The sequence below is a fragment of the Myotis brandtii genome, unplaced genomic scaffold (assembly GCF_000412655.1).
Source record: "Myotis brandtii unplaced genomic scaffold, ASM41265v1 scaffold253, whole genome shotgun sequence".
Classification (NCBI taxonomy): Eukaryota; Metazoa; Chordata; class Mammalia; order Chiroptera; family Vespertilionidae; genus Myotis; species Myotis brandtii.
Genome location: NW_005359590.1, coordinates 2,402,252 through 2,429,479, shown reverse-complemented (window position 1 = coordinate 2,429,479; position 27,228 = coordinate 2,402,252). Strand labels below are relative to the sequence as shown.

The 27,228-nt window shown below is 38.4% G+C and overlaps 1 protein-coding gene across 1 annotated transcript in view; it reads right to left on the bottom strand.

Annotated features, from left to right (window-relative positions):
* Positions 1 to 8,003: 8,003 nt before the first annotated feature.
* The window catches only part of L2HGDH (L-2-hydroxyglutarate dehydrogenase), a 37,762-nt gene continuing 18,537 nt past the window's right edge, over positions 8,004 to 27,228 (bottom strand). The window contains exons 6-10 of the mRNA XM_014540984.1: positions 25,880 to 25,914; positions 18,993 to 19,160; positions 17,918 to 18,075; positions 16,626 to 16,757; positions 8,004 to 8,505 (exon numbers count right to left, since the gene is read on the bottom strand). Of these exons, the coding sequence (XP_014396470.1) occupies positions 8,310 to 8,505; positions 16,626 to 16,757; positions 17,918 to 18,075; positions 18,993 to 19,160; positions 25,880 to 25,914 (689 nt within the window). The 3' untranslated portion in view covers positions 8,004 to 8,309. The remainder of the gene's footprint in view (positions 8,506 to 16,625; positions 16,758 to 17,917; positions 18,076 to 18,992; positions 19,161 to 25,879; positions 25,915 to 27,228) is intronic.

Genomic DNA, 27,228 nt, shown 5'->3' with positions numbered 1-27,228 from the left:
GGGTGGCTGGGGGAGGCTGCCTCTCCCCCGGGCCTGCCGCGGGCCTGTTGCAGACACACTCCCCAACCTCCTGCGTTTCACACGGACTCTCCCGCCTCTAGACCTTCCCGGGACAACATCTACACGGCGCCTCCCAGGACTCGGGCGTGGGAGGCAGCATGGGGGTGTGGAGGGAAAGGCATTGGGCTGGACGCGGTAGTTAGCGTGTGTCTGTGCACGGGTCTGTTCTCGAGGAGATGGTATCGTGGACGGGTGCCTTGGAGACGAAGGAGGAGAGGCGTGCGAAGCCCTTCGTACAGTAGGGTCAGAGAAAGGGCAGATGGCAGTGGCATTCATGAAGCTTGAACTTCATTCCATTCTTTTTTAAAAATATTTTTTATTGATTTTTTACAGAGAGGAGGGGAGAGGGATAGAGTGTTAGAAACATTGCTCAGCTGCCTCCCGCAAACCTCCTATTGGGGATGTGCTGGCAACCAAGGTACATGCCCTTAACCGGAATCGAACCCGGGACCCTTGAGTCCGCAGGCCCACGCTCCATCCACTGAGCCAAACCGGCTAGGGCTTCATCACATTCTTAAAGGTCCTTCCCTTGCACAGTCCCCGATGTGTTCACAAAATCGTCGTTTTTGTAAAACTTTCCAAACATATTTTTGAATTGTTTTCTTAATGACGTCCTCCTAATTGTGTAGGCATCAGGTCCCACAAAACCTGGATCTGCCCCTGTGGCCCAGTCATACTCAACAGCAAAGATCCCCCGACCATAGGTTTCCTGAGTTGAAGAGGCGTGACTCTGGAAATGTTATCATTAGCATATGTTTCATTCCACTACAGATGCTGAGTATATGGATTGTAAGAGATTGTTCCCAGCTACCAGCAGCAAGGAAAGGAAAGCGAGAACAGTGCAAAAAGTGCCTGCCACATTTTAGTTCCAGGATCAGTAGCTGAGTGACTAACCTCCCCCAAAACACAAACCAAACATTTTGTCATTCTGGCAAGATCAGAATGGCAGGGTTGGAAAATTTACAGTATCTTTTTTCTAATCCAAGTATCCACCGAATCACGAATGTCTTCTAATAAATGGTGACCTCTACATTCCCATGTCCTGGGGATAAAAGTGAAATGCGTGTATTTATCCAAGTAATCTTTCTATCAGTGAGGACAAAGACTTTGGCTTACATAAAGTGTCATTGCTTTTCCCTCCTCTTCCTGAACTCCAGCCATAACTACTAAGCAAACTACGAGACTGTGATTGTATTTTCTTTTAGGAGAGTAAAGTTGTTATTGGAAGTTTCACTCTTGGCTAAGAATACTGGACGCCTTCTCAAGGCCAACTCTGGCTTGAAGACACATTTTGTTCAGCCAAGGCTATATTTAAATTCTTAGAGTTGTTGTTAACGTTTTAAAAACCAGGAGATTTTGTATACCTGGATTTTCGGCTTCTCTTGACAAAGATCTGGCAACACCGGGCCCTGCTGCATTCCTGCAAGGGAATAATCAGCAGGCAGTGAGTGGTGGCTGCCCTCTTTAGAAAAGTATGCCATCCTACTTCCAGTTGGCTATATTCCCCACCTGGCACTCTTCACCCTTTTATGTAACCTGCCTAGTCTCTACAGGCATCTCAGTTGCGATCTCTGGGCGAGGCACACAGAATGTGATCCACGTGTGTGTGGAGGATAATCCAAGAATGACAGCAGTAAAAAGTTTCCCAAGCAGACAAATGGGCCATCTAGAAAACAATGTTGAATCCATACCCGCACACACTACACTAGGATAAATTCCAGATGTGTCAAAGATTGCAATGAAAAAAAACTACAGAATAATTTGTTTATAATGTTTGAGTACAAAAGACCTTTCTACTATGATATGAAATCTAGAAGATTGATACATTCTATTTTTTAAAATGTATTGCAAAAAAAAAAAAATACCACAAGCTGAGCCAAAAGGCAAATGACAAATTAGAAAAAAATATCTGCAACTCCTTTCCTAAAGAGTTCATTTCCCTAATATCTGAGAGTTCCTATAAATGAAAGATGAAAACTCAGAAAAAAAGGATAAAGGATATGAAAAGACAGCTTACAGAAAAGGAAATTTAAATGTTTCAAACACATTAAAGATACTTGACTTTACTCATAAAAATGCAAATTTTAATTATACTGTTATCATTTTTACCTATTTGAATAGCACAAATCAAAACGGCTGAGTACACACTATGTTGGTCAGAGTATGGGGAATCAGGTACTCATATGTTATTGGTGAAAGTGTAAACTGGTTCAACCTCCATCAAGGACAACTCAACAATATCTATGAAAGTTGCAAAGGCACATACCCTTTGACCCAGCAAATTCTAGGCATATGGCTGTCCAATAGGTATATTTGCTCAAATGTGAAATGACTTAGTACAAGGTTATTCATTGCAGTATTGTTATAGCAAAAACAAAACAAAACACCCTAGAAATAAACAATTTAAATAAGCATCAGTAAGGAAAGAACACAGTTGGAGTGATCGCACTACTGGACATCAAGTTATATTACAAAGCCACTGTAAACAAAACAGCCTGGTACTGGCACAAGAACAGGCATATAGATCAATGGAACAGAAGAGAGAACCCAGAAATCGACCCAAGCCATTATTCTCAATTAATATGTGACAGTGGAGGCAAGAGCATATAATGGAGTAAAGATGTTGGGAAAATTGGACAGGTACATGTAAAAAATGAAACTAGACAACCAACTTACACCATACACAAGAATAAACTCAAAAGGGATTAAAGACTTAAAAATAAGTCATGAAACCATAAAAATCCTAGAAAAAAAGTAGTCAGCAAAATATCAGACATCTCATGCAGCAGAATTTTCACAGATACATCACCTAGGGCAAGAGAAACAAATGAAAACAACAACAAACTAAAAGCTTCTGCATAGCAAAGGAAACCAGCATTAAAATGAAAAGGGAACCCACTGTATGGGAGAACATATTTGCCAAAGATACCTCTAATAGGGGGTTAATTTTCCAAATATTTAAAGTACTCACACAACTCAACAAAAGGAAGACAAACAATCTAATTTAAAAAATGGGCAGAAGACCTGAATAGACATTTCTCCAAAGAGGACATACAAATGGCCAAGAGACATATGAAAAAAATGCTCATCAGTAATCATCAGAGAGATGCAAATTAAAACCACAATGAGATATCACCTCATACCTGTCAGAATGGCTATCATCAATAAATCAACAAACAACAAGTGCTGGTGAGGATGTGGAGAAAAAGCAACCCTTGAACATGGTTGGTGGGAACACAAACTGGTACAACCACTATGGAAAAGTTTCCTCAAAAAATGAAAAATGGCCCCAGCCAGTTTGGCTCAGTGGATTGAGTGTCGGCCTGGGGACTGAAGGGTCCCTGGTTCGATTCTGATCAAGGGCATATGCCCAGGTTGTGGGCTCAATCCCCAGTGGGGGGTATGCAGGAGGCAGCTGATCAATGATTCTCTCTCATTGATATTTCTCTCTCTCTTTTCCTCTCTGAAATCAATAAAAATAAAATTTTTAAAGAGTACATACTTGATAACATCAGAAAAATATATTTTAAAAAATGAAAAATAGAACTGCCGTTTGACCTAATGATCCCACTTCTGGGAATATATCCTAAGAAGCCTGAAACATCAATCAGAAAGATTGTACCCCTATGTCCATAGCAGTGTTATTACAAAATCTAAGATCTGGAAACAGCCCAAGTGCCCATCAGTAGATGAATGGATAAAAAAATACTGGTACATATACACAATGGAATACTATGCAGTTGTAAAAAGGGAGGATCCTTAACTCTTTGAGACAGCACGGAGGGACCTGGAGAGTATTACGCTAAATGAAATAAGTAGACAGAGAAAGACAAGTATCACATGATCTCACTTTTATGTGGAATCTAATGAACAAAATAAACTGACAAGCAAAATAGAACCAGAGACACTGAAGCATGCAATAGACTGATATATTTCAGAGGGAAGGAGGGAGGCAGGAATAGTTTAATCAAATAACTTATATGTATACATGCATAACCCGTGGACACAGACAATGGTGCAGTGAAGAGCTGGGGAGGGGGCAGTAGCGGGGTGGAGGGAATTAATGGAGGGGGAAAAGGGAACATCTGTAATCCTTTCAACAATAAAGATAATTTTTAAAAAAATCATCAGTAAACATAAGGGACTAGTTCAACAAAAAATAGTAAATCCATAGATGGAACCTATAAAGTCATTTTAAAAGAACCAGGTTACTGTCATCAGGCCTCTTGAACATTCTCAAAGGTACGCTACAAAGCGAAAAGAGCAAGGTGTATAATACAGCAATTCAGAGTTTGTTACTACTTATGTCAAAAATGAAGGCAATGTATTTTATTATATATAAATATATCTGCAAAGCTACACAAGATAGTGACAATTCTTGTTGCCTCAGGGATGGGACAGGTGGCTAGCAGAGAGAACACTTTTCACTGTGAATTTTTCTGTGACTTTTCAGCCATATGAATGTTGTACTTATTCAAAACATTATTTAAAAGCCATTTTTAAATGAAAAATTTCTAACCTCATTATAAGCATTTGCTTCAAGTATTAAAAATGCAACTTATTGCCCTGGCTGGGTGACTCAATTGGAGCATCATCACATACACCAAAAGTTTACAGGTTTGATTCCTGGTCAGGGCACATTACTTAGGTTGCAGGTTCGATCCCCAGTCAGGGAGTATAAGAGAGGCGACCCATCAATGTTTCTCCCTCCCTCCCTCTCTCTCTCTTTCTCTCAAATCAATAAAACATATCCTCAGGTGAGGATTTAAAAATGCAACTATTAAACATACTGATACTGTAAGGGGGAGGCCCTGTGGATATAACAAAAAGCTCAATTATAAATTGGAGTTACAATTAATATGCTATCATAGCAATAATTTGATAGTAATTATGCCTTTTTAAAATTTAGAATGGCTTTTGGGAGACAACTTGAATGACCCAATCAGATTTTACAAGGCAGTTCAAATTTTACCACAAATATTCTCCTACTGAAAACATTTTCGAGAAGGACTTACTCAATGTTTCTACCATGTACTCTCTCTTCCTCAATTTATTTAAAGCTACAAGTGCCAGTCAGTAGCAAACCAAAGCAACACCACAGGAAACAATAAATGTCATTGTCACTCGCTTTCATGGTTCTTTGCTGTAGCTAACGTTGGCTGTCTTACAGTCCACCTGCCGGAAAGAAGTTGGAGCAGGTACTCAGATCATTTGCCCTGTAATGACAGGCTCATGTCCAGGAGCCCGGCCCCCTGTAAGACATAACATACCAAACATGTCTTCCCAAGAACTATAATCTTTAATAAACTTCTTAAAGATTGATCTGTTGAACTCCCTTTCCTCTGCCCTCACCCCTGGAAAGCACTGTGTGTTTATAGGCTATAGACATTCTGCTATGAAACAGAAATAATGCCCCCTGGTGCTCCGGGGTATAAAGATGACACAGAGGTCAGCCAGATATTGGCACCACTATCAGATAGAAAGCCATTTTTGTAAGTTGGGAAGTGTTCCACTTTTTACCCAAAATATAAACTACTACTCTACCTCATTTCTAGATTACACATAGATACAGAAGATTTTTGTGCATTTTTAAAAGTCTGGCTACTAAAGCTTTGACAGTTCAAGTTCTACACACAAAAACAATTATTTGAATCAGAGTTTCAAATAAATGAAACTAAAAATTATGTTCGCAACACCAAGGCTCATTAAAATATTTTTTAATATTAATATACATTTTCTTCTCTCAGAAATACACAAAACTTTTAAATATTACATTCGTGTTACACAACAAAATCCTAATGACACCAATAACTTATGTTTTACAAACAGAATAACCTACACATTCAAAACTCTTTCAATAACTTTTTCACTTTTATTTTCAGGTTAGTACAGACCCATGTGGAATGAGGGTTGCTTTAATTAGGGCAGTTATTTTTGTAATTTCAGTTTTTCACAGCTTAGTGCATATGCAATCTTACTGTTGATGAAATAGAGAATTGTAATATTTCCCATTTCTTAACAGTCTCATTATGGAACAGAAAAACATATCCTGTGTACTACATTTCTTGGAGGAATCAGTTGTTATGAAAAACCACTAGGGTTTGTTTCTTCTGTGAATGGTTTCTGAATGCTTTCAATATGCTTACTCCAAGTTTTGAATAATTGCCTAGTCTATTTTCCTGGATGTGTTACTTCTTGAACATGAGTAGACGGTTATGTAGGTTTTCAAATTAATGAATGAGGTAGTTCAATCAATGTAATCACAGAGGCTTGAAGTGAAAAGGAAAAAAAACAAAAAAGCTTTTTCTATCAACCAAAATGTACATACTTCTAACTCATCCATTACACATCTTTGGAGTGATAAGAGGAAAAAACAAAACAAAAGAGGGCATGATTAATCCTGAGAGAGTACATGTAAGGGAAAGGGTGAAAATATCTCACCTACATGGTTGTTCTGTAATAAAAGTTTCCCCAATCAGTAGGCTGCCTTATTTTCATTTATATTTCTGTTTTCCTACTTTCTGAATTACAAGAATCCTTTCAATAGATACCACACACATATATGCAGTATATTATATACAGTATGGCACTGGCCAACAATTTAAAATACTCATGAAGCACACATAAATGTAAGGCACTTTTGCGGTTTACAAAAGTGAATGCCTCTAAGTTAGGTATTTTCTAAAAATGAAGAAATAGGATCCCTGAAAAACCAAGTCGGCATGAATCACTAGTGATCTTGGCCAACATCTGAGAACCTTGGTGTAACTCAAGAGCAGAGGTAAGAGGTAAATAATTTTTAAATCACAGAGTTCTGTATATCAGTGCCAGGATTCTAAAACTGCTCTCATAAAAGCCTATCAGTTCTATGTTCTTTTAGTTTCTCAACCAGAAAAAACTGACAAGTTGGCAACAACCATTCATAGTGTACTGCTGTTTAGATTTAGTGGTGACACCATACCAAGTCAGTTATAAAGAGCTGGGAATAAAAAAGACTTTGCATTTCTCTGAAAATAATATAGCTTGATAGAATTTTACTCAAACTACTTTAAAATGTGAAATTTCATGTCTATTTTAAATCAAGAATTCCCAAATACAAATATTATTGCTCTAAATCTGAGTTTTTCTGACTTTAAAATTAAAAGATCTGGCCCTAACCGGTTTGGCTCAGTGGATACAGCATTGGCCTGCGGACTGATGCATTTCTCTGAAAATAATATAGCTTGATAGAATTTTACTCAAACTACTTTAAAATGTGAAATTTCATGTCTATTTTAAATCAAGAATTCCCAAATACAAATATTATTGCTCTAAATCTGAGTTTTTCTGACTTTAAAATTAAAAGATCTGGCCCTAACCGGTTTGGCTCAGTGGATACAGCATTGGCCTGCGGACTGATGCCTAGATGCCTAGGTTGTGGGCTCAATCCCCAGTAGGGAACGTGCAGGAGGCAGCCGATCGATGATTCTCTCTCATCATTGATGTTTCTATCTCTTTCTCCCTCTCCATCCTCTCTGAAATCAATAAAAATATATTTAAAAAAAATTAAAAGTTTTGTAACCTACAATATATTATATCTTCTTGGCTATAAGAGACCAAAAAGCTTACGATAAAGCCAAAAAATTAAGGGAATAAGCAAATTTTTATGCCATCATTCGCAGAAATTCCAAAAGACTGAATCTCTAGATTATGGTTGGTGAGGGCAAGGTCAATTAAGAGTCAAGTCCTGGTTGGCACCGTTCAGTGGTTAGAGCACTGGCCCACACACCAAAGGGTCGTGGGTTCAATTCCCGGTCAAGAGCATGTACCTGGGTTACAGGTTCTATCCCCGGCTCAGTCGGGGTTGAATGTGGGAGGCAACCAATCAATGTGTCTCTCTCATATCAATGTTTCCTTCCTCTTTCTCTCTCTCTCTCCTCTCTCCCCCACTCTCCTCCCTTCCACTCTCTGAAAAGCAATGGAAAAAATATCCTCAGATGAGGATTAACAAAACAAAAAAAAAAGAAAAGTCAAGGATTCAGGAAAAGGTACAACTGTACCTTTTCTCTTTATTCTCTAAGTAAAAGAACATGGACTTTAAAAAATTATTTCTCTGTTATATCAGTTTAACAATTCAGTGGTTATTAAACGAGATAACTAAAAATGCTACTTTCAAACCATTTTTTAAAAATTAAAGAATTCAATTAGTACGTTCTTGTGGATGTTGCTGAATGTGGAGATTAAAATGCGTAGCTAGCTCCTTTCATTATTTACAGTTTAAATCTTTGTTGTACTTCATCTGCAATCATTCCAGAAATTGCAAGGGACGAAGTAGCAGCAGGGGAAGGTGCATTTCTCACGTGAAGAATGCGATTTCCAATAACCCCATCTCCTCCGTCAAATACAAAATCGTCTACCAGATTTCCATCTTGATCCAGAGCTTGGGCTCTTACTCCAGCTGGACCTCTGCAAAACCAAGAGTGGCAGTCAACTGACTGGAAGAAATAGGACACTTTACAAGTCAGTGGTCTCAAAGTATTCTGAAAGCATTAAAGTCTTTATTCTTCTAAATGCACAATCATGTGGAAACCCATTAGGCTTGTCAGTTAGAACCTGTAAACTTATATTCTCAGTCTACCGCAGTGGTTCTCAACCTTCCTAATGCAGCGACCCTTTAATACAGTTCCTCATGTTGTGGTGACCCTCAACCATAAAATTATTTTCGTTGCTACTTCATAACTGTAATTTTGCTACTGTTATGAATCGTAATGTAAATAGCTGATATGCAGGATGTATTTACATTGCTACAAATTGAACATTATTAAAGCATAGTGATTAATCACAAAAACAATATGTAATTATATATGTGTTTTCCAATGGTCTTAGGCGACCCCTGTGAAAGGGTCGTTCTACCCCCAAAGGGGTCGCGACCCACAGGTTGAGAACCACTGATCTAGAGCATAATACCCACCACATAACAGTGCCAATAAATGCTTATCAAATGAATTTACGAATGGGTTAATTATAAATACCTTTTATTTCCAAAGTAGCAGACAAATCCACATTTAATTAGAATAAATGTATTTTTATTTAAATGTATAAAATGAATTTATTATAAATTCAATAAATTAAAATAAGGCTCTTCTGATTAATACAAAGCAATAAAAGTAGGAGATATGCATGCCAATGCATTCCTAAATCCACCACAGAATTCTATTTTTGTGTTTTGTTTTGATTGTACACTATTAAAAATTTATGTAGAAAAATATCTGAAAATGGCAGCAAGTTCTTATTTTGTAGTTTGTTTTAATTTTTAACAGTTTAGCCTTCAATATTGGGATAACCTTCAATTAATTAAAGAGATAACAAAATAAGAACAAAAATGAATTAATTTGATAGTAGGTTAAAACAGTAAGAGGCTTTACTACTAAAAGTGCTGTTTTATAACACGAGTTTACAAATTAGATTTTTTGTTTTTAAAATAGTTTAGAAATTTACAGATGAAATGGGAATAAAATATTTTTAGAATCCAAAAGCACCTTCATTGAATCTGCTCAAGAAAACAGTTTGAAAATACCTGCCTTATACATACCACCAAGACTCAAGAAATCAGACAATAATATTAACAAACATTTTTATTGATTTTGTGCCCACACAGATAAGCACTTGAGTAAGATATCGAGAACAATATGGGAGCTCTGCCCTCTGAGACCTCAGCGTGGCTGAGGAGAGATAATGATAATAATAGCTATTATTTACCAATTGCTTAGTCAGTGTTAAGAATTCTATCATTTAATCCTTGCAACAACTCTAAGAGGCTGGTAACAGTTTATACTTAACAGTGAAGAAACATAGAGTGATTAAGTAACCTGCCTGAAGTTACACGGATATACTATTCATTTTTAGAGAAGTAAAAATAACAACAAGGTGGAAGGTTCTACAATAAAGATAAGTAATCTGCCTTACATTTACAGAAGCCTGCAGGGAATCTGGACAAGATTTTTTTGAGCTGTAAGGATTTCCAAGTAAGAATCAGATACATCGCTTAGAACACAAGATACAGTCAGCCAACCCTCGCCAGTGTGGCTCAGTTATTAGAGCATAGGCCCCCGAGGTGCACATGGTTGCAGGTTTGATCCCCGGCCCCCATTGGGGAAATGTGCAGGAGGCGACAAATCAATGTGTCTCTCCCACATCAATGTTTCTCTCTCTCTCTCTCTCTCTCTCTCTCTCTGCCCCCATTGGGGAAATGTGCAGGAGGCGACAAATCAATGTGTCTCTCCCACATCAATGTTTCTCTCTCTCTCTCTCTCTCTCTCTCTCTCTCTCTCTCTCTCTCTCTCTCTCTCCACCCCCCACCCCCTTCCTGTAACACAAGTATTCTGTAATGGGGGTGGGGAGTCTTATGAATCCACTAAATCAAATGTGTATTTTATTTGCTTGATCTCTTCTATCAACAGACCTAAGATCATTCACCACAATTGTGAATTTGTTGTTTTCTGCTTACAGTTGTGTCAGTTTTTGTTTTCTGTACTTCATATTATGTATATGCAATAAATTTATGGTGATCCTCTTAACCTCTAATAATAATTTTTGCCTTATGGTGTATTTTATCTGAAATGAATCCAGTACTCATCTTTCTTCTAATAAGCATTTGCATAGTATATGGATGGTTTTTTAAATCCAACCTAACAATCTCCATCTCAACTATTAAATACATTTACATGTATTGCAATTACTGATATGTTTGATTTCTACCATATTACTGGGTAATATGGGATTTTTCTGGGATTTTCCCATTTCCTTCTTGACTTACTAAGCTTTCTATATTCTTTTTTCCTCCTTTATTGACTTGGAAATTATATAATCTATTTCTATTCTTGCGTTTAGTTTTATTTATTCAGATGGGACTCATTGTGCATCCTGAATTTTGTCTTTTTTGTCAACTCCAGAAAATTCTCAAGCACTCTTCAAAGTATTGCCTCTTCTCAATTTTTCTGCAATTTCTCTGAAATGTAGTCTGGAATCTTCTCATTTTCTTCTCGATGCCTTTAGTACCTACTACCCACATGATGGATCTTTGTCTTGCAACACTGTCCTATAAATGCTTCAAATTTTAATTTACTGATTTTCTCGTAAGGTCTAACCAGTTATCTAACTTAGTCATTTGAATTTTAAAATTTAAGAACTACATTTTTAATTTCTAGAAATTCTAATTATTTGGTTTCCAAATTTGCCTAAGGTTTTGCTTTTTGTTTTTGTTCTTATTCATGTTTTCAATTCCTTTTAATTCACTGAAGCATATTAGTTTCTAATATTACCATTACTCAAAGTTGTGGGGGCCTTATTCTGGTATTTACTCTATCTGCTTACTCTCACTTGTGGTGTTTTGTAACTTTCGATGAATCGTTTTGTTCAGCAGGACTTTATCTGGGGGAAAACGGGGGGGGGTTGGGTTGAGGTTTTGTCCCTCCACAGAGGTTTTACATTTGCTTCTATCAGGTGCTCCAGAGGTATTGCCATCCTGGGAACACTTTTTTTTTTAATGGAATTTTTAAACATGTACAAAAATAGAATGAACAGTATAATGAACTCTCATGTATGTATTACCCAGATTCAATAAATAATCAACATAGCCAATCTTGTTTTATCTATATTTCCACTCACTGCCCACCTCTCTCCACTGGATTATTTAAAAGCAAATTCCAGCCCTGACCGGTTTGGCTCAGTGGATAGAGTGTCGGCCTGCAGACTGAGGGGTCCCAGGTTCGATTCCAGTCAAGTGCATGTACCGTGGTTGCGGGCACATCCCCAGTAGGGGGTGTGCAGGAGGCAGCTGGTTGATGTTCCTCTCTCATCGATGTTTCTAACTCTCTATCCCTCTCCCTTCCTCTCTGTAAAAAATCAATAAAATATATTTTTAAAAAAGAATGAGCTTTAGAAAAAATTAAAAATAAAAGAAAATTCCAGATGGCACATCATTTCACTACATTTCTTTTAAAAGGATTCTTTTTTAAAAAAAATGTATTTTTATTGATTTCAGAGAGGAAGGGAGAGGGAGAGACAGAAACATCAATGATGAGAGAGAATCATTGATCAGATGCGTCCTGCACACCCCACAATGGGGATCAAGCCTGCAACCTGGGCATATGCCCTGACCGGGAATTGAACCATGACCACCTAGGTCAATGTTCAACCACTGAGCCACGCCAGCGCTAAAAGGATTCTTTAACCCTTTGCGGTCGTTTGTCTACTCTCAGCCACCAAAGCTTTTTCTTAACTCTATTCATTCATGTATCAGTTCATAATTTCTCTAAAAGCTCTTAAGTGTCTAAGCGACCTTGTCACGAACCAAAACATTGCCCCGACAAATCGGAGATATCGAAACTCAATATAAACAAACGCGGTCGTTCCACACTCGCCATGCAAAACACCGTGGCGAGTCAGTCGCCTTTTGAGAGTGAAGAAATCGACAAGCTTCGGAGATACTTCGCAGAATTTCAAATAAAGCTTTACAAATTACGTTTAACTGTAATTAGGCATTCTCGCTTGTTAAGATATTTCAAAATAATACTCCAAAATGGCAAAAAGAAAGTTACCAAAAGGAGTGTACTGCGAATCTGAAAGTAACGATGAAGAGTTTTATTTTGGCACCTTGAATACTGACTCTGATGTAGAAAGTGCTAACGTTTGTAGTGATTCTACTAGTAGTGACGTAGTTCCAAAAAAGAATTAATAAATCTTGTTTCTCCTTCATAATCTTGCATGTTATGTATCACTGCTCTTTCAATGGAAATTAATTCCGACCAGTACGACACCCATGTCCAAATTTAATACGACCGCAAAGGGTTAAAAATAATAATAATAAACGAATTATTGCTTAGTATCATCAATATTTAGTCTTTAGTCAAATTACCCTTCTCTCTCTCTCTCTCTCTCTCTCTCTCTCTCTCCAAACAGCTGTGAGGAGAGGCCCAGGGTTCTAGATTTTTAGGAGATTCTACCCACCCCACTTTCCCCCTTCCCTCAAGACCAGGACAGACAAAATTCCTAACATTTTTTTAAAAGACTTCCTTTTCACTGAGGGTGCAGCCCTTCAAGAGTCCCTGGATTAACCCAGGGGTCTCAGTTCCAACTTTTTACCTTTTACAGACCCAAGGCCTCCTTTCCAGCACTTGAGTGGCAATTAAAATACAAGTCCCTAATGTTTTATATCTTGTTTTCTGTGGTTGATACATGAGTTTATACAATTGGAAAAATTCACTGACCACTTAAGATCTGCATTACTTTACTGTATGTAAATCACAAAGCAATTAAAAATAAAACATAACTATATTTCTATAAAAATCAGCCAATCCTCCCTACCCCTCCAGGACAGCATCAAGCACCAATTCCTCTCAGTATCTGGGTTTCCTATTTCCCCTCAGTCCTCACTCCTGGGATGCCCCTACCTTACTTTCTCACACTCCCGGCTATATGTATTTCAAAGGATTTTTATTATATTTTCTCCAGACTCTCTTAGTGTTGGGTAGTGTGAGAGTTACCACATTTATTAGTTTAGTGGTTCTCAACCAAGGGAGATTTTGCCCCCTAGAGGACATTTGGCTATGTCTGTAGAAATTTTGGGTTGTCTTAACAAGGAAGTACTGCTGGCATCTAGTCAGTAGAGGTCAGAGATGCTGCTGAACATCCTACAGTGAACTGGGCAGTCTCCCACAACAAAGACTTATTTGGCCCCAAATGTCAATAGTGCCAATACTAACAAACCCTGATCTAGATCACCTTTACTGCAGGAATATTTGGCTTTCACGTTTGCCTTTCACAATGACACAGTATAGTCTTTAGCTATCACTCAGGATGAAAACATCTTGCCTAAAAATTTACTCTAGAATTCCCCCAATATGATATTTTTCAAAGTGAAGAGTGGGAAAAGGAGAGATCTTGGCACTTATGTCTTCATCTTTTACATCCTTGCAATATTAACAGATACAAACTGCTGTTGGATTACCATGTCCAAATTAATCACAGAGCAAGTTAAAGGACTTTAGAGCTAAAATTAAGAACCTTAGAGATCAGATTTAACAATGAGAAATTTGAATGCCTAATGCATATATATTGACAGATTGTAACTTTACATTCCAATCTAATGTTCACTATTAAGTTACTGTCCAAGATACTCTGGCTAGGCAATGAGAAGTCAAACCGGATGCTCACTGGTGGTTACTGCAATTTAAGAACATAATCCTGAGCTAAATATCCCATTAAAAGTGCTGCTTCAGTTCTCTTTTACTATCCAGAACTGCTTAATATGCTTCTGTCTCAATATTACTGGTACAGCATTTATGGTTTTACTACAGTGGGTTGCATGATAAGCAAGAACTGGACTTCAGAATGTGGGGAAGTCTACTGATCATTATTATTATTATTATTTAATATTTCAGGCATATGACAAAGTACAGAGAATAATATGATGAACATGTGCTTTCTTCACAAACAGCTTAAGAAATAAAGCATTATAGATATGATAATAGCCCCTGTGGAACTCTCTGGATCCCATTCCCTTCTCTCCCCAGAGGTAACAACTCTCCTGAATTAGGTGTTTACCACTATATTTGGTTTTATTTTCACATTACATGTGCAATCCATAAATAATATGTGGTATTGTATAAACTTATATAAATGGTATCAAACCTATCTTCTACAACTTCCTTTTTTATTGATAATTTCCCACATTTAATAGCTATAGGAACTGAATAAAAGGGAAGAAGTAAATGGAATTACTTTTCTATCTCCAAAGAGAAACTCATCTGTGATTGAGGTGAATTTGTCCCTAAATGCACCTGCCTACAATGCTGAATACCCTTCTCTACTACCTGCTAACGAAACTGGTAATTGAAATCAACACTCCCACAGGCAGAGACAAAGAAGTGTTCACCAAAACCCACCAGCCCCAGTCCAGTTCTAACTTATGAAATCCACTGGTCTGAATTGTTTCCCTCAGGCTTTTACAAAAGGGTGGTAATCGAATATGAACAGTGAATTCACTGCAACTGTTTATACACCTATTGTATTTTCCAAGGAATATCAATAGCAGTAACAGACACCAGATTTGACCAACTTATTTTAGATATAAAACATAACAAGTTTGCTAAAGCAAACCACTGAAAACATAAAAGTCTTTATTTATAGATGAGTGAAAGAAAATAAAGCCTAGATATTTTTATCCCTTCCATTTCATAAGGTAAGTAGAGGGGTGAGAGAGATAAGAGTAAAACATTAGCTGGGTTTTCATAGTTCTTCTAAGGATTCAAAGAGGCTGGTCTGTGAATGACATATTAGAGTCAGACTTAGACCAGGACGTTCCCCTAAGGGAGACAGCTGACATGATGATTGCTCTCTTCTCAAATAGTCAAGCTGCTGACATTTTATACCAGTCAAGTTTTGCAGCTGTTACTGAGGCGACAGACATTTAGTTCTCTGAAGATTCATGGGATGGATTCATGGAGGGGAGTATCTCAAAGTACACTGCTGATTAGGCCTAACAAATGGCTTATTCGGGGGAAAAGGTGAAAACCATACAAATGTCACCAACGAGAAAAGGAAATAGGCTCGGGTAGCATTTAGGACAACTTACAGATAAAGTCCAGAAAGCTTTTGACCTTTAAGAAAACAAAACAAAACAAAAAAAACACACACCAAAACAATTTAAGTAATCCTCCCTTTGACTCACATTGGTAGTTACTACACTACTTCCCACTTCTGTCCTGAAAGTAGAGTCGCTGAGTGGAGTAGGATCCCCAAAAAGAAAAAAAAAAAAGCAGTAGGAAAGAGGTAAGGTAAGTTGCCAAGTATAGGAGTGGTTTCTAGAAGGTTTTAAGAATCAAACAAAATAGGGCATTGTAATGTGTTTATTACCTAATTAGTTAATACGGTGACCACTGATCTTATATAGAATTAAAGGAAAAGGCTTTGGAATCACAAGAGGCAGAAGCCAGGGAAAGCTTAAAAATTCCTGACAAGCCCTGGATGGTATGGCTCAGTTAGCTGGGCGTCATCCTGTGCGCTAAATGGTTGCCGGTTTGTTTCCGGATCAGGGCACATACCTAGGTTTTGGGCTCAATCCCTGGTAAGGGGTGTGCAGGAGGCAACCAACTGATGTTTCGATCTCACATTGATGTTTCTCTCCCCTTCTCTCTCCCTCCACCCCTCTCCCTCCTTCTCTAAAAATCAATAAAAAATCTTTTTGAAAAAATTTCAGACAAGATTTTTTTTATCATGAGTGATAGCTAGACACAAAGGTGACGGTGGCATATTAATACAGATGCAATGGAGATTTCAGTTTAATGCTGTAAGGTAGTCTAGATAATTATAAATGGTAGATGTAGTTCCAGCACTAAGGGCCACCATGCAGCGATGCCCAACTCATGCACTGCAAAGGGAACACAACAACTTGCTGGGAAAGAGAGCACACAAAGATTCAGTGGGCACACCGACTGAAAGGGAGCCTATGAATCACCAAGTCAGAGCCACCTCCCAAGTTCCCCAAAATCACGACTGTACTTACAATCCTTATGGCTGTTTCTTACCTAAGTATATCACGGACAGTAATTTCAGGGATAAACTTCTGAAGGTGTTTCACTGTTGCACTGAGAAAACAGGCTTTATACATCTCACTGACTCCATAGGAGAAATTCTGGGACACCAGTTTAATCAAACCACTGGAAACAGAAAATAAAATTTTTGAGAGAAAGGAATTCTTTATTACTATTAAACATCTTTACAACTATTAGATTTGGACAGGGGCATCACAAAAATCTAGGCAAAGTCAGAAAAACCACATATTAAAAGAAAATAAACTTTTGGCCACTGTAAGAAGGAAACTTCATCAAAGGAATACCCTTCAAAACCAAAGGTTAACACCTTTCAAAGGTAAACACCTTAGATGACCTGAGAATGCTGGCTTCAAACTAGAATTCTATAGAGCCTGCCACTAAAAGGCTTTCTGATAGAAATGTTACATGCTTTCAAAACACACCTAAAAGGCATTAACAGATCTCTACCTCAGGACATTAAAGAAGGAAGATAGATGTTTACCTATTTTTTTTTTTTAAATCAGCCAGAGGTAAGATACTCTAGTAATGATTCTCAAATGAGACTCTGTGTAGTCTATGTATATATGTATTTTTAAAGGACACATGCTAGAAAACCCCATCCCAAACCTTCTGTTTCAGAATCTGTAGAAGGTGAAATTCAAGTATAACTCAAAAATCTTTCTAGTAATTTTGATGTGAAAATCTCTGGAGAGCAACACTGCTAAAATAAACCATCCCCCGCACCCCCGCCTCCACCCCCCTATGACAACCAAAAAAAACAAAAACAAAAACAAAAACACACAACACCTTACTGAGTTCTTACAATAAAGTAAAGATTCTGAGTCTCGGGTCAACACACTGTTAATTTTCCACCGAAGGAAACAACCTTGGTTGTCCGAAGTTTCTCCAGTGGTTTTCAAAATGATGGTGACTGGCTTGAAATCACTTTATCAAAGTAAGCCATCTACTGGTTTTGAAACTTTTTTTTTCCAAACGCAACTAGAAGGTTAGCAAAACAAGGTTTGGATTGTCACATACGTATGTGACTGGGTCTTGGTCTTGTTATTTTTAACCAAGACTTCACCCTGGATCATCAGAATTTCCCTGAGGTAGTTAAAACATTATTCTTATTCTTCAAGGCTCTTAATTTAGATTAATAAAAAAAAAATCAATATAATAATCACAAATGTGAGGATTTACCCAATAAGTAGAATTTCAAGAAAGACAAAATTTCCCATGTTAAAAATATAAACACACAAAGTCACTTTTTAAAGTAAAGTAGTTACCTCTTGGTAATTACATCCGTAATATCTCGGGCACTGAAGTCAAAGGGTTTGTAGCCCTCTCGTTTGAAGGCAAGAACGGCATTAGGCCCTAGCCAAATACTGCCGTCCATCCTTGGTGTGAAGTGAACTCCTAGGAAAGGAAACCGGCTATCTGGGACCTACGGATTTAACGCAGCAAAGAACTGTGAGCCCTGTTCCATACTGCATGTTAGCATGCATGCAAATATTTAAGTGGTAATATAAATCACTTTCTTCCCATGCATTTAATTTGTATTATTTTGATCCGGACTGAGATATACTTTTTATTTACATGCTTCTGCCTAGGAATGCCACACAGAAAACACTGATGCTACTGACACTAATATACACTCCCGTCTATTCCTCTTTCTGGGAAAAGAAAAAAAAAAGAACTGTCCTACTTCAACTTATCCCTCTCCCTACCCTCCCACCACACCCCCAACTAGGGATGTATGTGGCTGGCAAGTAAAATCAGAGCTGCCAGAAACACACACTCATTCATAGCACAGGCTTTTGTAAAGTCGGAATGTACCGGGATAGAGCACATGCAATGGAAGTTTTGGCAAGGTCAAAAACTCTAAGTAGACAAATATTAGTAATTCCGTCTGGTTCAACCTAGTAGTTCCATGCAGAATGAACTCTTCATTAAAGGGCTCTGTCTTCTCCATCATGAAACTACAGAGTGGCCCTTTTTCTGCACCTATAGGTAGAACTGAGAAAGAGGGCTGGGTACCTGGGCATGCAAAAAGGGCAAGTTCTCTTATGAGTGTTCCTTCCACCAGATAGGAGGGAGAATTGGGTTATTTCTTGCTCGCCCTTCCCATGATGCACTCATGCTTTTTGAAGACATGTACTTGTGGGCAATTTAGTATAAGTTAATGACTATGATACCAGAATAAATGTTTAGGAATTTAACCATAAGAGAAAAAGATAAAAAGCTTGCATAAAAAGCCCTTCAAAATATCTCTTAGTTCTGACCCAGATAAAAGTTTTTGTTTCATTCCCTTTCTGCCCCGTCATCTTGAGAAGGATGAGACTGCAAAAGCATCATACCTACCGGATAAATATTTCCTTTCACAAGATAGCATTTTTCTGGCTTCAAGAGCAAGTAATCCCCCCGGAATGGTACAATTTGAGGATCGGGACTGCAGCCACTCAGCTCGGAAATACGGTCTGAGTAAAGTCCTGCACAAGTCACAACATACTGACATTGAACTTCCTCTCCCTAGTGTGTAAAAGAAGAACAATGATTTTTAGAAAGCAGAAAAAGAGGTGATAGAAGAGACAATAAGTATACAGAAAGGGACGTTTTTCTTTTTATTCCTTTTAAAAGAGGAAATTAAATGCAAGTATCAGCAACATAAATTCTTCAGTAATTAGGTGGCAGCTAGAAACTTAGGGTAGTGGCAGGCAAGAGGATGTCACCTTAAATTTTGTCCTTTAATGATTCAATGGTTGACCTACCTAGTGAGGATACTTAACAAGATACTACACACAACACACACACACACACACACACACACACACACACACACACACACACACACCCCACACACGCACTTTACTAAGACCATAGAACTTCTTAACTATTGCATGAAGAAGCAAACTTCATTTAGATGTCCCCCCACCAATTTGGCTGCCTCTGTATTTCAGACAGCTTCTCCTATCTTATCTATGAGTAATTATCCTGGTAATTATCAGGTTGCTTCACACTACAACAGAAACCGACCACCAACCAATTTCTCCTTCCTGTTCAATGTCTACTTTGCAAACTGAGGCTACTTTCAAAACCCCATTCATTCAATCCACATTTACGGAGTACACACACTACAGTCAAGGTTTGCTTTAACAACTAGGAGACTGCTAATCTTAGGCTGTGGTATTTCCCCATAAATTTTGTTTGTGATTATCACCTACATATTTTTAGATGAACTCTGCTAGGGTTAGCCAATTTACTACCCTATTTCCTAAATAATTTCATTTAACCCCAATTCACCATCACACTCCAATTCCCACCTCTTTACTTTTCACACAGTAAAAACTAGCATCTCCTTGTAATTTCTTGTTCTTAGATTTCCTCCCCAGATGACCTGTTTCTGAAGCCTCAGAGTTCTCATTTGTCCTAATATTCTTTCTTTTCAGCCCCTAGTGGTTCAGCCTTATTCTATCTTTGTATGCATCCTATTTTTGCCTACCTACCAAGGTAAGCCTCTTTTCAAGATTTATTCAAGTCACACTTCTGACAAAAATTAGATGCAACTTCTTTGCAGTGAGTTCAAATTAGCTAGGCTAAACCATGATAGTTTTAAGACACTTGAAGTCAAAGGGCTATGTCAACAACAACAAAAAAAACATGACTTCTTCTAAATTGGTTAATATCTTTCCTATTCATCTGGAGTTATATAGCAGAAGTACAAGAAATATTTTATGTGATATGAATCTACTAGTCCTTACTTGAAATGTCAGCAATTCTCATATTCTTACAACATAAAATGTAGATAAGCCATATGATAAGTGTAATGATAAGAGAATTTGTAGAATGGTACCAGCATTCTAATAATCTAACAGTTCTCTTTAAAAAACTCAAGGAACAGTTCCAAAGGAAGACATGATTAAAAACTGTCACAGATCTCTGAAATCATTTTATGATATATATGAAACAATAATTACACTCACACTAATTTCATATCCAAAATGTAAATTTAGGTAAACATCAAATGATACAGCATTTGTTCAAAAATACATTTCTTTAAACAATTAAACTATTCATCTCTATTGCTATTTCATAAGTGAAACAGACTTTTCTCCTATATGCAATCTATAAATTTTAGTTTCCAAATCCTCCCCTCAAAAGTTTTTTTTTTAAACTCCTTTTCTTTTAACCTCATAAAAGCACAGATGTTCAATTTGGTAAGTTGACTCAAATTTTTAAATTATTATTTAACTAAAGGAATATGCCAAAATAAAAGTCTACAATTATAGCAACTGTGGGTGAAATATAACCCACTGGTATCTCATAGGCCCCTGCTCATCAGCCATCATATGATGCCATACTCTAGTGAAAATAACCCATAGGTAGGGACAGAAACAGACTTTTAATCCTTCTTTGAATAGAGACGCTGGTTGCTCTGCCAGCAGATCTGACGGGACTTAAAGTGTCGGGAGCAGATAGTCATGTTTTACGGAGACTTTGGAAGGCCCCTGTAGGTGAAATCCGAGCACAGAATTTACGACTTTGGAGGAAAGTTATACCACCCTCTGCAGATAATTATCCTCCTTTTGAGAAAGTGCTTCTGGCTCTGACTCAACATTTGACCACAGGCCACCAAGTTACCATGTGAACTACCCATTATTAAGACAGTATTATCTAACTCACCAAGCCACAAAACTGGGTGTGTACAGTAGCACTCTGTTATCAAGAGGAAGTAGAATATACAAGATCAGGGTTGTATAGGTCTTGCTGGCATAAATAAATTGCAGAGGCAAGTGGCTTAAATTCCCATGACCTCTACTCCGACTAAATTACCTCCTCCTGCCCCGGCCGGTGTTCCAAATGGTTAGAGCATTGGCCCATGCACTGAAGGGCTGTGGGTTCGACTCCCAGTCAAGGGCATGTACCTGGGTTGCAGGTTGGATCCCTGGCCCTGGCCAGGGCATGTGCAGGGGGCAACCAATCGATGTGTCTCTCACATCTATTTCTCTTTCTCTCTCTCTAAAAACCAATGGAAAAAATATCCTTGGGTGAGAATTAACAACAAAATTACCTCCTCCCTCTCAACTTGCCCCTGTGCCCCATAGGAAATTCTCTATATCCAGTTGGCCAAGGAAGAAAAAATAGAGGCCTGGTTTACAAATGGTTCTGCACACCATTCTGGCACCACTCGAAAGTAAACAGTGGCAGCACCAGAGCCCCACCTGAGAGTGGCCCGAAGGACTGTGGAAATGCTCCCAGCAGGTAGAACTTTGAACACTATATTGGTTGTTTATCTCACCCAGAAGGAGAGATGGCTAGAAGTATGCATCTACACAGTTGCATGTGCAATGACTGATGGTTTGGCTGGCTGGTCAAGAAAAGGAGCTCTGAGAAGAGGTGTGTGAATGGACCTCTCCAAAAAGGCTCGGAGGATAAAGGTATTTAAGTTCCATACTGAAGAGTAAGCTCACTGAAGAGTAACTGGGGCAGAGGAAGATTTTAATAATCAGGAGACAAGATGACCTACTCTGTGAACATTAGTTAGCCTCTTTCCCGGCCACCTCTGTCCTTAGCCAATGACTTCACAAACTAAATGATTATGGCAGTAAGGATGGAGGTGATGTGTGGGATCAGCAACATGGACTTACTAAGGCTGATGTGTCTATAGCCACTCAATCTGCTGTTGGGAGAGTGCTCAGTCTCCCAATTTAAATAAAGGGGAGGGGAGCAGCACTTAGTCCTCACTGGAATAGACAATTGCTGTGGATATAGATTTGCCTTCCCTACCCACAATGCTTCTGCAGAAACCACCATCTGTGAACTTAATCAATTTTATGGTATTTTACCCAGAAGCATGACTTCTGATCAGTGAGCTTATTTTACAGTAAATGAAGTGTAATGATAAGCTCATGCTTGTGGAATTCACTGATGTTATCATTTCCCCCGCATCCTGAAGCCACTGGGTGACAGCGTGGAAAGGACTTTTGAAGATTCAATAACAGCACTAGCTGACTAGCAACACCCTGCAGGGCTGGGGCAAGGTCTTCCAGAATGCACTATATGCTCTAAATGAGTGACTAATACATGGTATTGTTTCTCCCATAGTCAGGAATCACAGCTCAGAAAATCAAGAGGTAGAAATGGGAGTAGCACCTTACACAGTTTCTGCTTCTAATCCAAATTTCAGCTTCCTCGCCCCACAACTTTGGGCTCTAATGGTTTAGAAGTCTTAGGTACCAAGGGAGAAGTGTTTCCATTAGAGAATAAACAATGGTTCCATTACACTAGAAGTTAATACTGTCACACTTGGCCATTTTGAGTTCCTCGTGACAGTGAATCAAAAGGCAATGAAGATTACTGTACTGAATGGGATAATTTAAAATATATATATTTTTATTGATTTCTGAGAGGAAGGGAGAGGGAGAGATAGAAACATCAATGACGCCGAAACCGGTTTGGCTCAGTGGATAGAGCGTCGGCCTGCGGACTGAAAGGTCCCAGGTTCGATTCCGGTCAAGGGCATGTACCTGGGTTACTCTCTTTCTCTCTCCCTTCCTCTCTTTAAAAAAAAAAAAAAATCAATAAAATATTAAAAAAAAAAAAGAAAAGAAACATCAATGACGAGAGAGAATCATTGTTTGGCTTGCCTCCTGAATGCCCCCTACTGGGGATCGAGCTCACAACCCAGGCAAGTACCCTGACCAGCAATCACACCATCTAGGACTGAATGGGGTAACTGATCCTGACTTTCAAGGAGAAAGAGAGTTGCTACCACACAGAGAGCTTGGGAATGATAAAGAGGAGTATGTTTGGGCTATAGATCTCCTGGCCTATCTCTTGGTATCCCCACACATTGCTATAAAAGTTGATGGAAACCACTACAACATAAAACAGGTAGGGCTGCTAATGGCAGAGACACTTCAGGAATAAAAGTTTGAGTTTTCCTGCCAAACTAGGAACCATGACCAGCTGAGAGGCTTGCCAAGGGCAAAGGGAGTACGGAATAGATAGTGGAAGAAGGAAATTATAAATATGACCACATGACCACATGATTGGTGACATAAATAAGGAATATAGTTCTGAGAAATGTAATAATTTCTTCCTTACTGTGAAATAAAGATATGTCTATAATTAACAATTTTTTCTTCTTCCTTATTGTTATAAAATGAATTGTGTTTCCCTTTTCCCCCCAAATTCATATGTTGAAGCCTCAACTCCCCATTTGACTATGCTTGGAGAGAGAGCCTTTAGGGAGATAATTAAGGTTAAATGAAGTCACAGGAGTGAAGCCCTAATCCAGTAATGGCAATATTTATTTTATATATTTAAATGCCATTTAACAAAGAAAAATCAACCAAAAAAATGAGTTCGCATGTCACCTCTGACACGTGTGTCATAGGTTCATCATCACTGCCCTAATTTGATAGGACTGGTGTTCTTATAAGAGAAAGACACCAAAAATTGTGTGTGCTCACATTCTCATATTTTCTCTCTCTCTCTCTCTCTCTCTCTCTCTCTCTGTTTCTCCTTCTTTTTGTCACTACAGTGGCACTGTCACTATATGAGCATGCACAGAGAAGAGACCATGCAAGGTCACAGTGAGAAGGCAGCCATCTACAAGCCGAGAAAGCTCTCACTAGAAACCAACCCTGATGGCACCCTGATCTTAGACTTTGAGCCTCTAGAACTGGGACAAAATAAATTTCTGTTGTTTAAGCCTGTGGTATTCTGTTATGGTAGTAAGCATGCCTTCAGTTGTATGAAAGATAGTTCAGCCTTGTAGGTGGAAGCATGATTTTGTTACTGTCTTTATTTGGAAAGTAAATGTGGTTATAAGGGGTGTGAATGGATGGCAAACTGAAAAGGGATGGACTGTGGGAGGTTATACTGTGTCAATTTGGTTAAACTGGGAACTATGCTTGACAGAATCCCCTCCCTCTATCGTTCCATCTTAAAGTTGAACAAAACAGGAGTTGAATGTGATTTGACAGGTAGAAGTAAAGCAGCAGCCACTATTCTCTGAAGGTCACTCTAGGCCACGGTGGTGATAAACACTCACTGCCAAGTGAATTATAGCTCCACACCCAGCTCTGCTTCCCACATACTGATCCTACTGACCAACCGCTGTCCTACCCAAGACCTGGCTGTAGACAAGAGCTGCCCCAGATCTCCTTGTGAGCTTCTCATTTGGGGTTCCACTTCAGCAGGTGGATACACTTTGGCTTCTCAGACTGGCTGGATACGCCTCTAATCTACCAACTCTCCTTCTGAACCTTGACTTCCCAGGTGGTTCACAATGTGTCAGACCTAATTCCTACCATAAATCCGACTACACTCATTACGGACTCTGCTTTCCTGACTGAACTCTGACCATTCAAGAACACACAGCGAATGCAATATGTCTATCTATCAAATAGTTCTTGTTTTAGATTATGGGAAGATGAAGGAAGGCAGTCTATCTCCCTCTGTACAATCTACACCAGTGATGGCGAACCTTTTGAGCTCGGCGTGTCAGCATTTTGAAAAACCCTAACTTAACTCTGGTGCCGTGTCACATATAGAAATTTTTTGATATTTGCAACCATAGTAAAACAAAGATTTATATTTTTGATATTTATTTTATATATTTAAATGCCATTTAACAAAGAAAAATCAACCAAAAAAATGAGTTCGCGTGTCAGAGGTGTCATAGGTTCGCCATCACTGATCTACACCCTCCCCCAAGTCTTCTCATTAGTAGAGAGTTGATAAGTTAATATAGATAAGCAGGTAGAACAATAAAATATCTATCAGTTTTGCCTTAAAATTAAATACTCCAAGTACTTATATTTTTTTGCTGGCACTGTCACTATATGAATGCATTTTCAAGTTGAAACCCTTCTTAGAATGAAAACTGTTATATTTTAGCTCTCAAAGAATCTCTCTCACAATAACTTTACATTAGACAAATTTCATTCACTGACATAAAATACAGCACTGTGGTTAATTCAACTTTTTAAGGAGAGAGTCCTGCACAGTGTAGCTCAGTTGTTTGAGCATCATCTCATACACCAGAAGGTAGCAGGTTCAATTTCCAGTCAGATCACATACCTGGATTGTGGGTTCAATCCCTGGGCCCGGTGTGTGTGGGAGGCAACCGATCAATATCTTTCTCTCTCTAAAATCAATAAAATAAAATTTTTTAAAAAAGAAATTTGAAGGGATGAAAGTAGATAAAATAGATGGAAGTAGTTTTGCTTAAGAATCTTTACCTTTGTATTCCTTATAACAATTGGATATTTCATCTCTGAAAAAAAAAAAAAAGGAAAAAGCAATTGGTGAAAGATTTATTTTTAGTAAAAGAAGGCCTACAGTATTTGAAATTTACTAGTAACAAACTTAAATGGGTTTCTTGTCACAACCATGATTACTTTCCACATTTCGTTTTGAAGCTTTTACCAAGTAATAAGATTAAACTAGTTCATATTTGACAATATATAAAACTCTGGCATGTTTTTTAGATTATTTTATATGAATTCACTTAATCTATGCTTATCAACCTCCCACCACTTCAGCTCTAGCATAAGCAGTCCCAGCTTTTTTCTCTGAACTACAAATCTAAACACCATGCTATAAAATAGATCATCATAAATCAGTATGTATTTTCCCACAGGACTAATGTTATGACACTTGTTGTTCAAATGTTGGTTACTGGATCTCTGTAGATTCTATGTTGTGAAAAGAAGCAAAAGTTATTAAAACACAAAATCTTCCAATAATAAAGTATTTATAAAATTAGTTTCCAATCAGATACAAGGGATCTCGAAGTCTTGTAACACATAAGTGCAACAGTTAAAGAATATGATCTACTTTTACCATGAATAAATTTGATTGATTATGCTACCTACCTATAACAATCTTAATTATTTAACAATTTTGCTCATCATCTTATTATTTAGTAGGACACTGGGAGGATGATTCATATGGCCCAAATCTCCAAAAAGAAAAACCTGTCAAGGAAGAATAAACCCAGCACACTACATTTTCCCTCAAATTTCCCCAAAGCAAATTCAAAATTTACAAACCGATTCATTTAGTTTTAAAAAAAAAAATCCCCAAAGGGGGTCGTTCAGAATGGCTAAGTCATGTCCTATCCACAGACAATCTGCTTCAGTAAGACTGGGTGATGCTAAAGTCTGCAGTTTTAACAAACATCCCCAGGGATTCTGACTCTAACCTACAGGCTAAGGAAGAATTTGGGGGCTAATCTACAATAATAAAAGCGTAATATGCTAATTAGACCAGACAGCCGAATGACCTTCTGGACATCCTTCCGGACGAAGCTGGGACTGGGGCCGATGCAAGCTGCCGCAGCCACAAGGGCTGAGGCCCTTGCATGATTTCATGCATCAGGCCTCTAGTCTATATATAAAAGCCTTATCGACCGGTATAACCAAACGACTGGAACAACCAGTCAACCAGTCGCTATGATGCACACTGACCACCAGGGGGCAGATGCTCAACACAGGAGCTGCCCCCTGGTGTCAGTGTGCTCCCACAGCCAACCTCCTGTGCTGGCCAACCTCTTGTGGCCCCTTCCCTCCTCCCCCCTCTGGCTGGC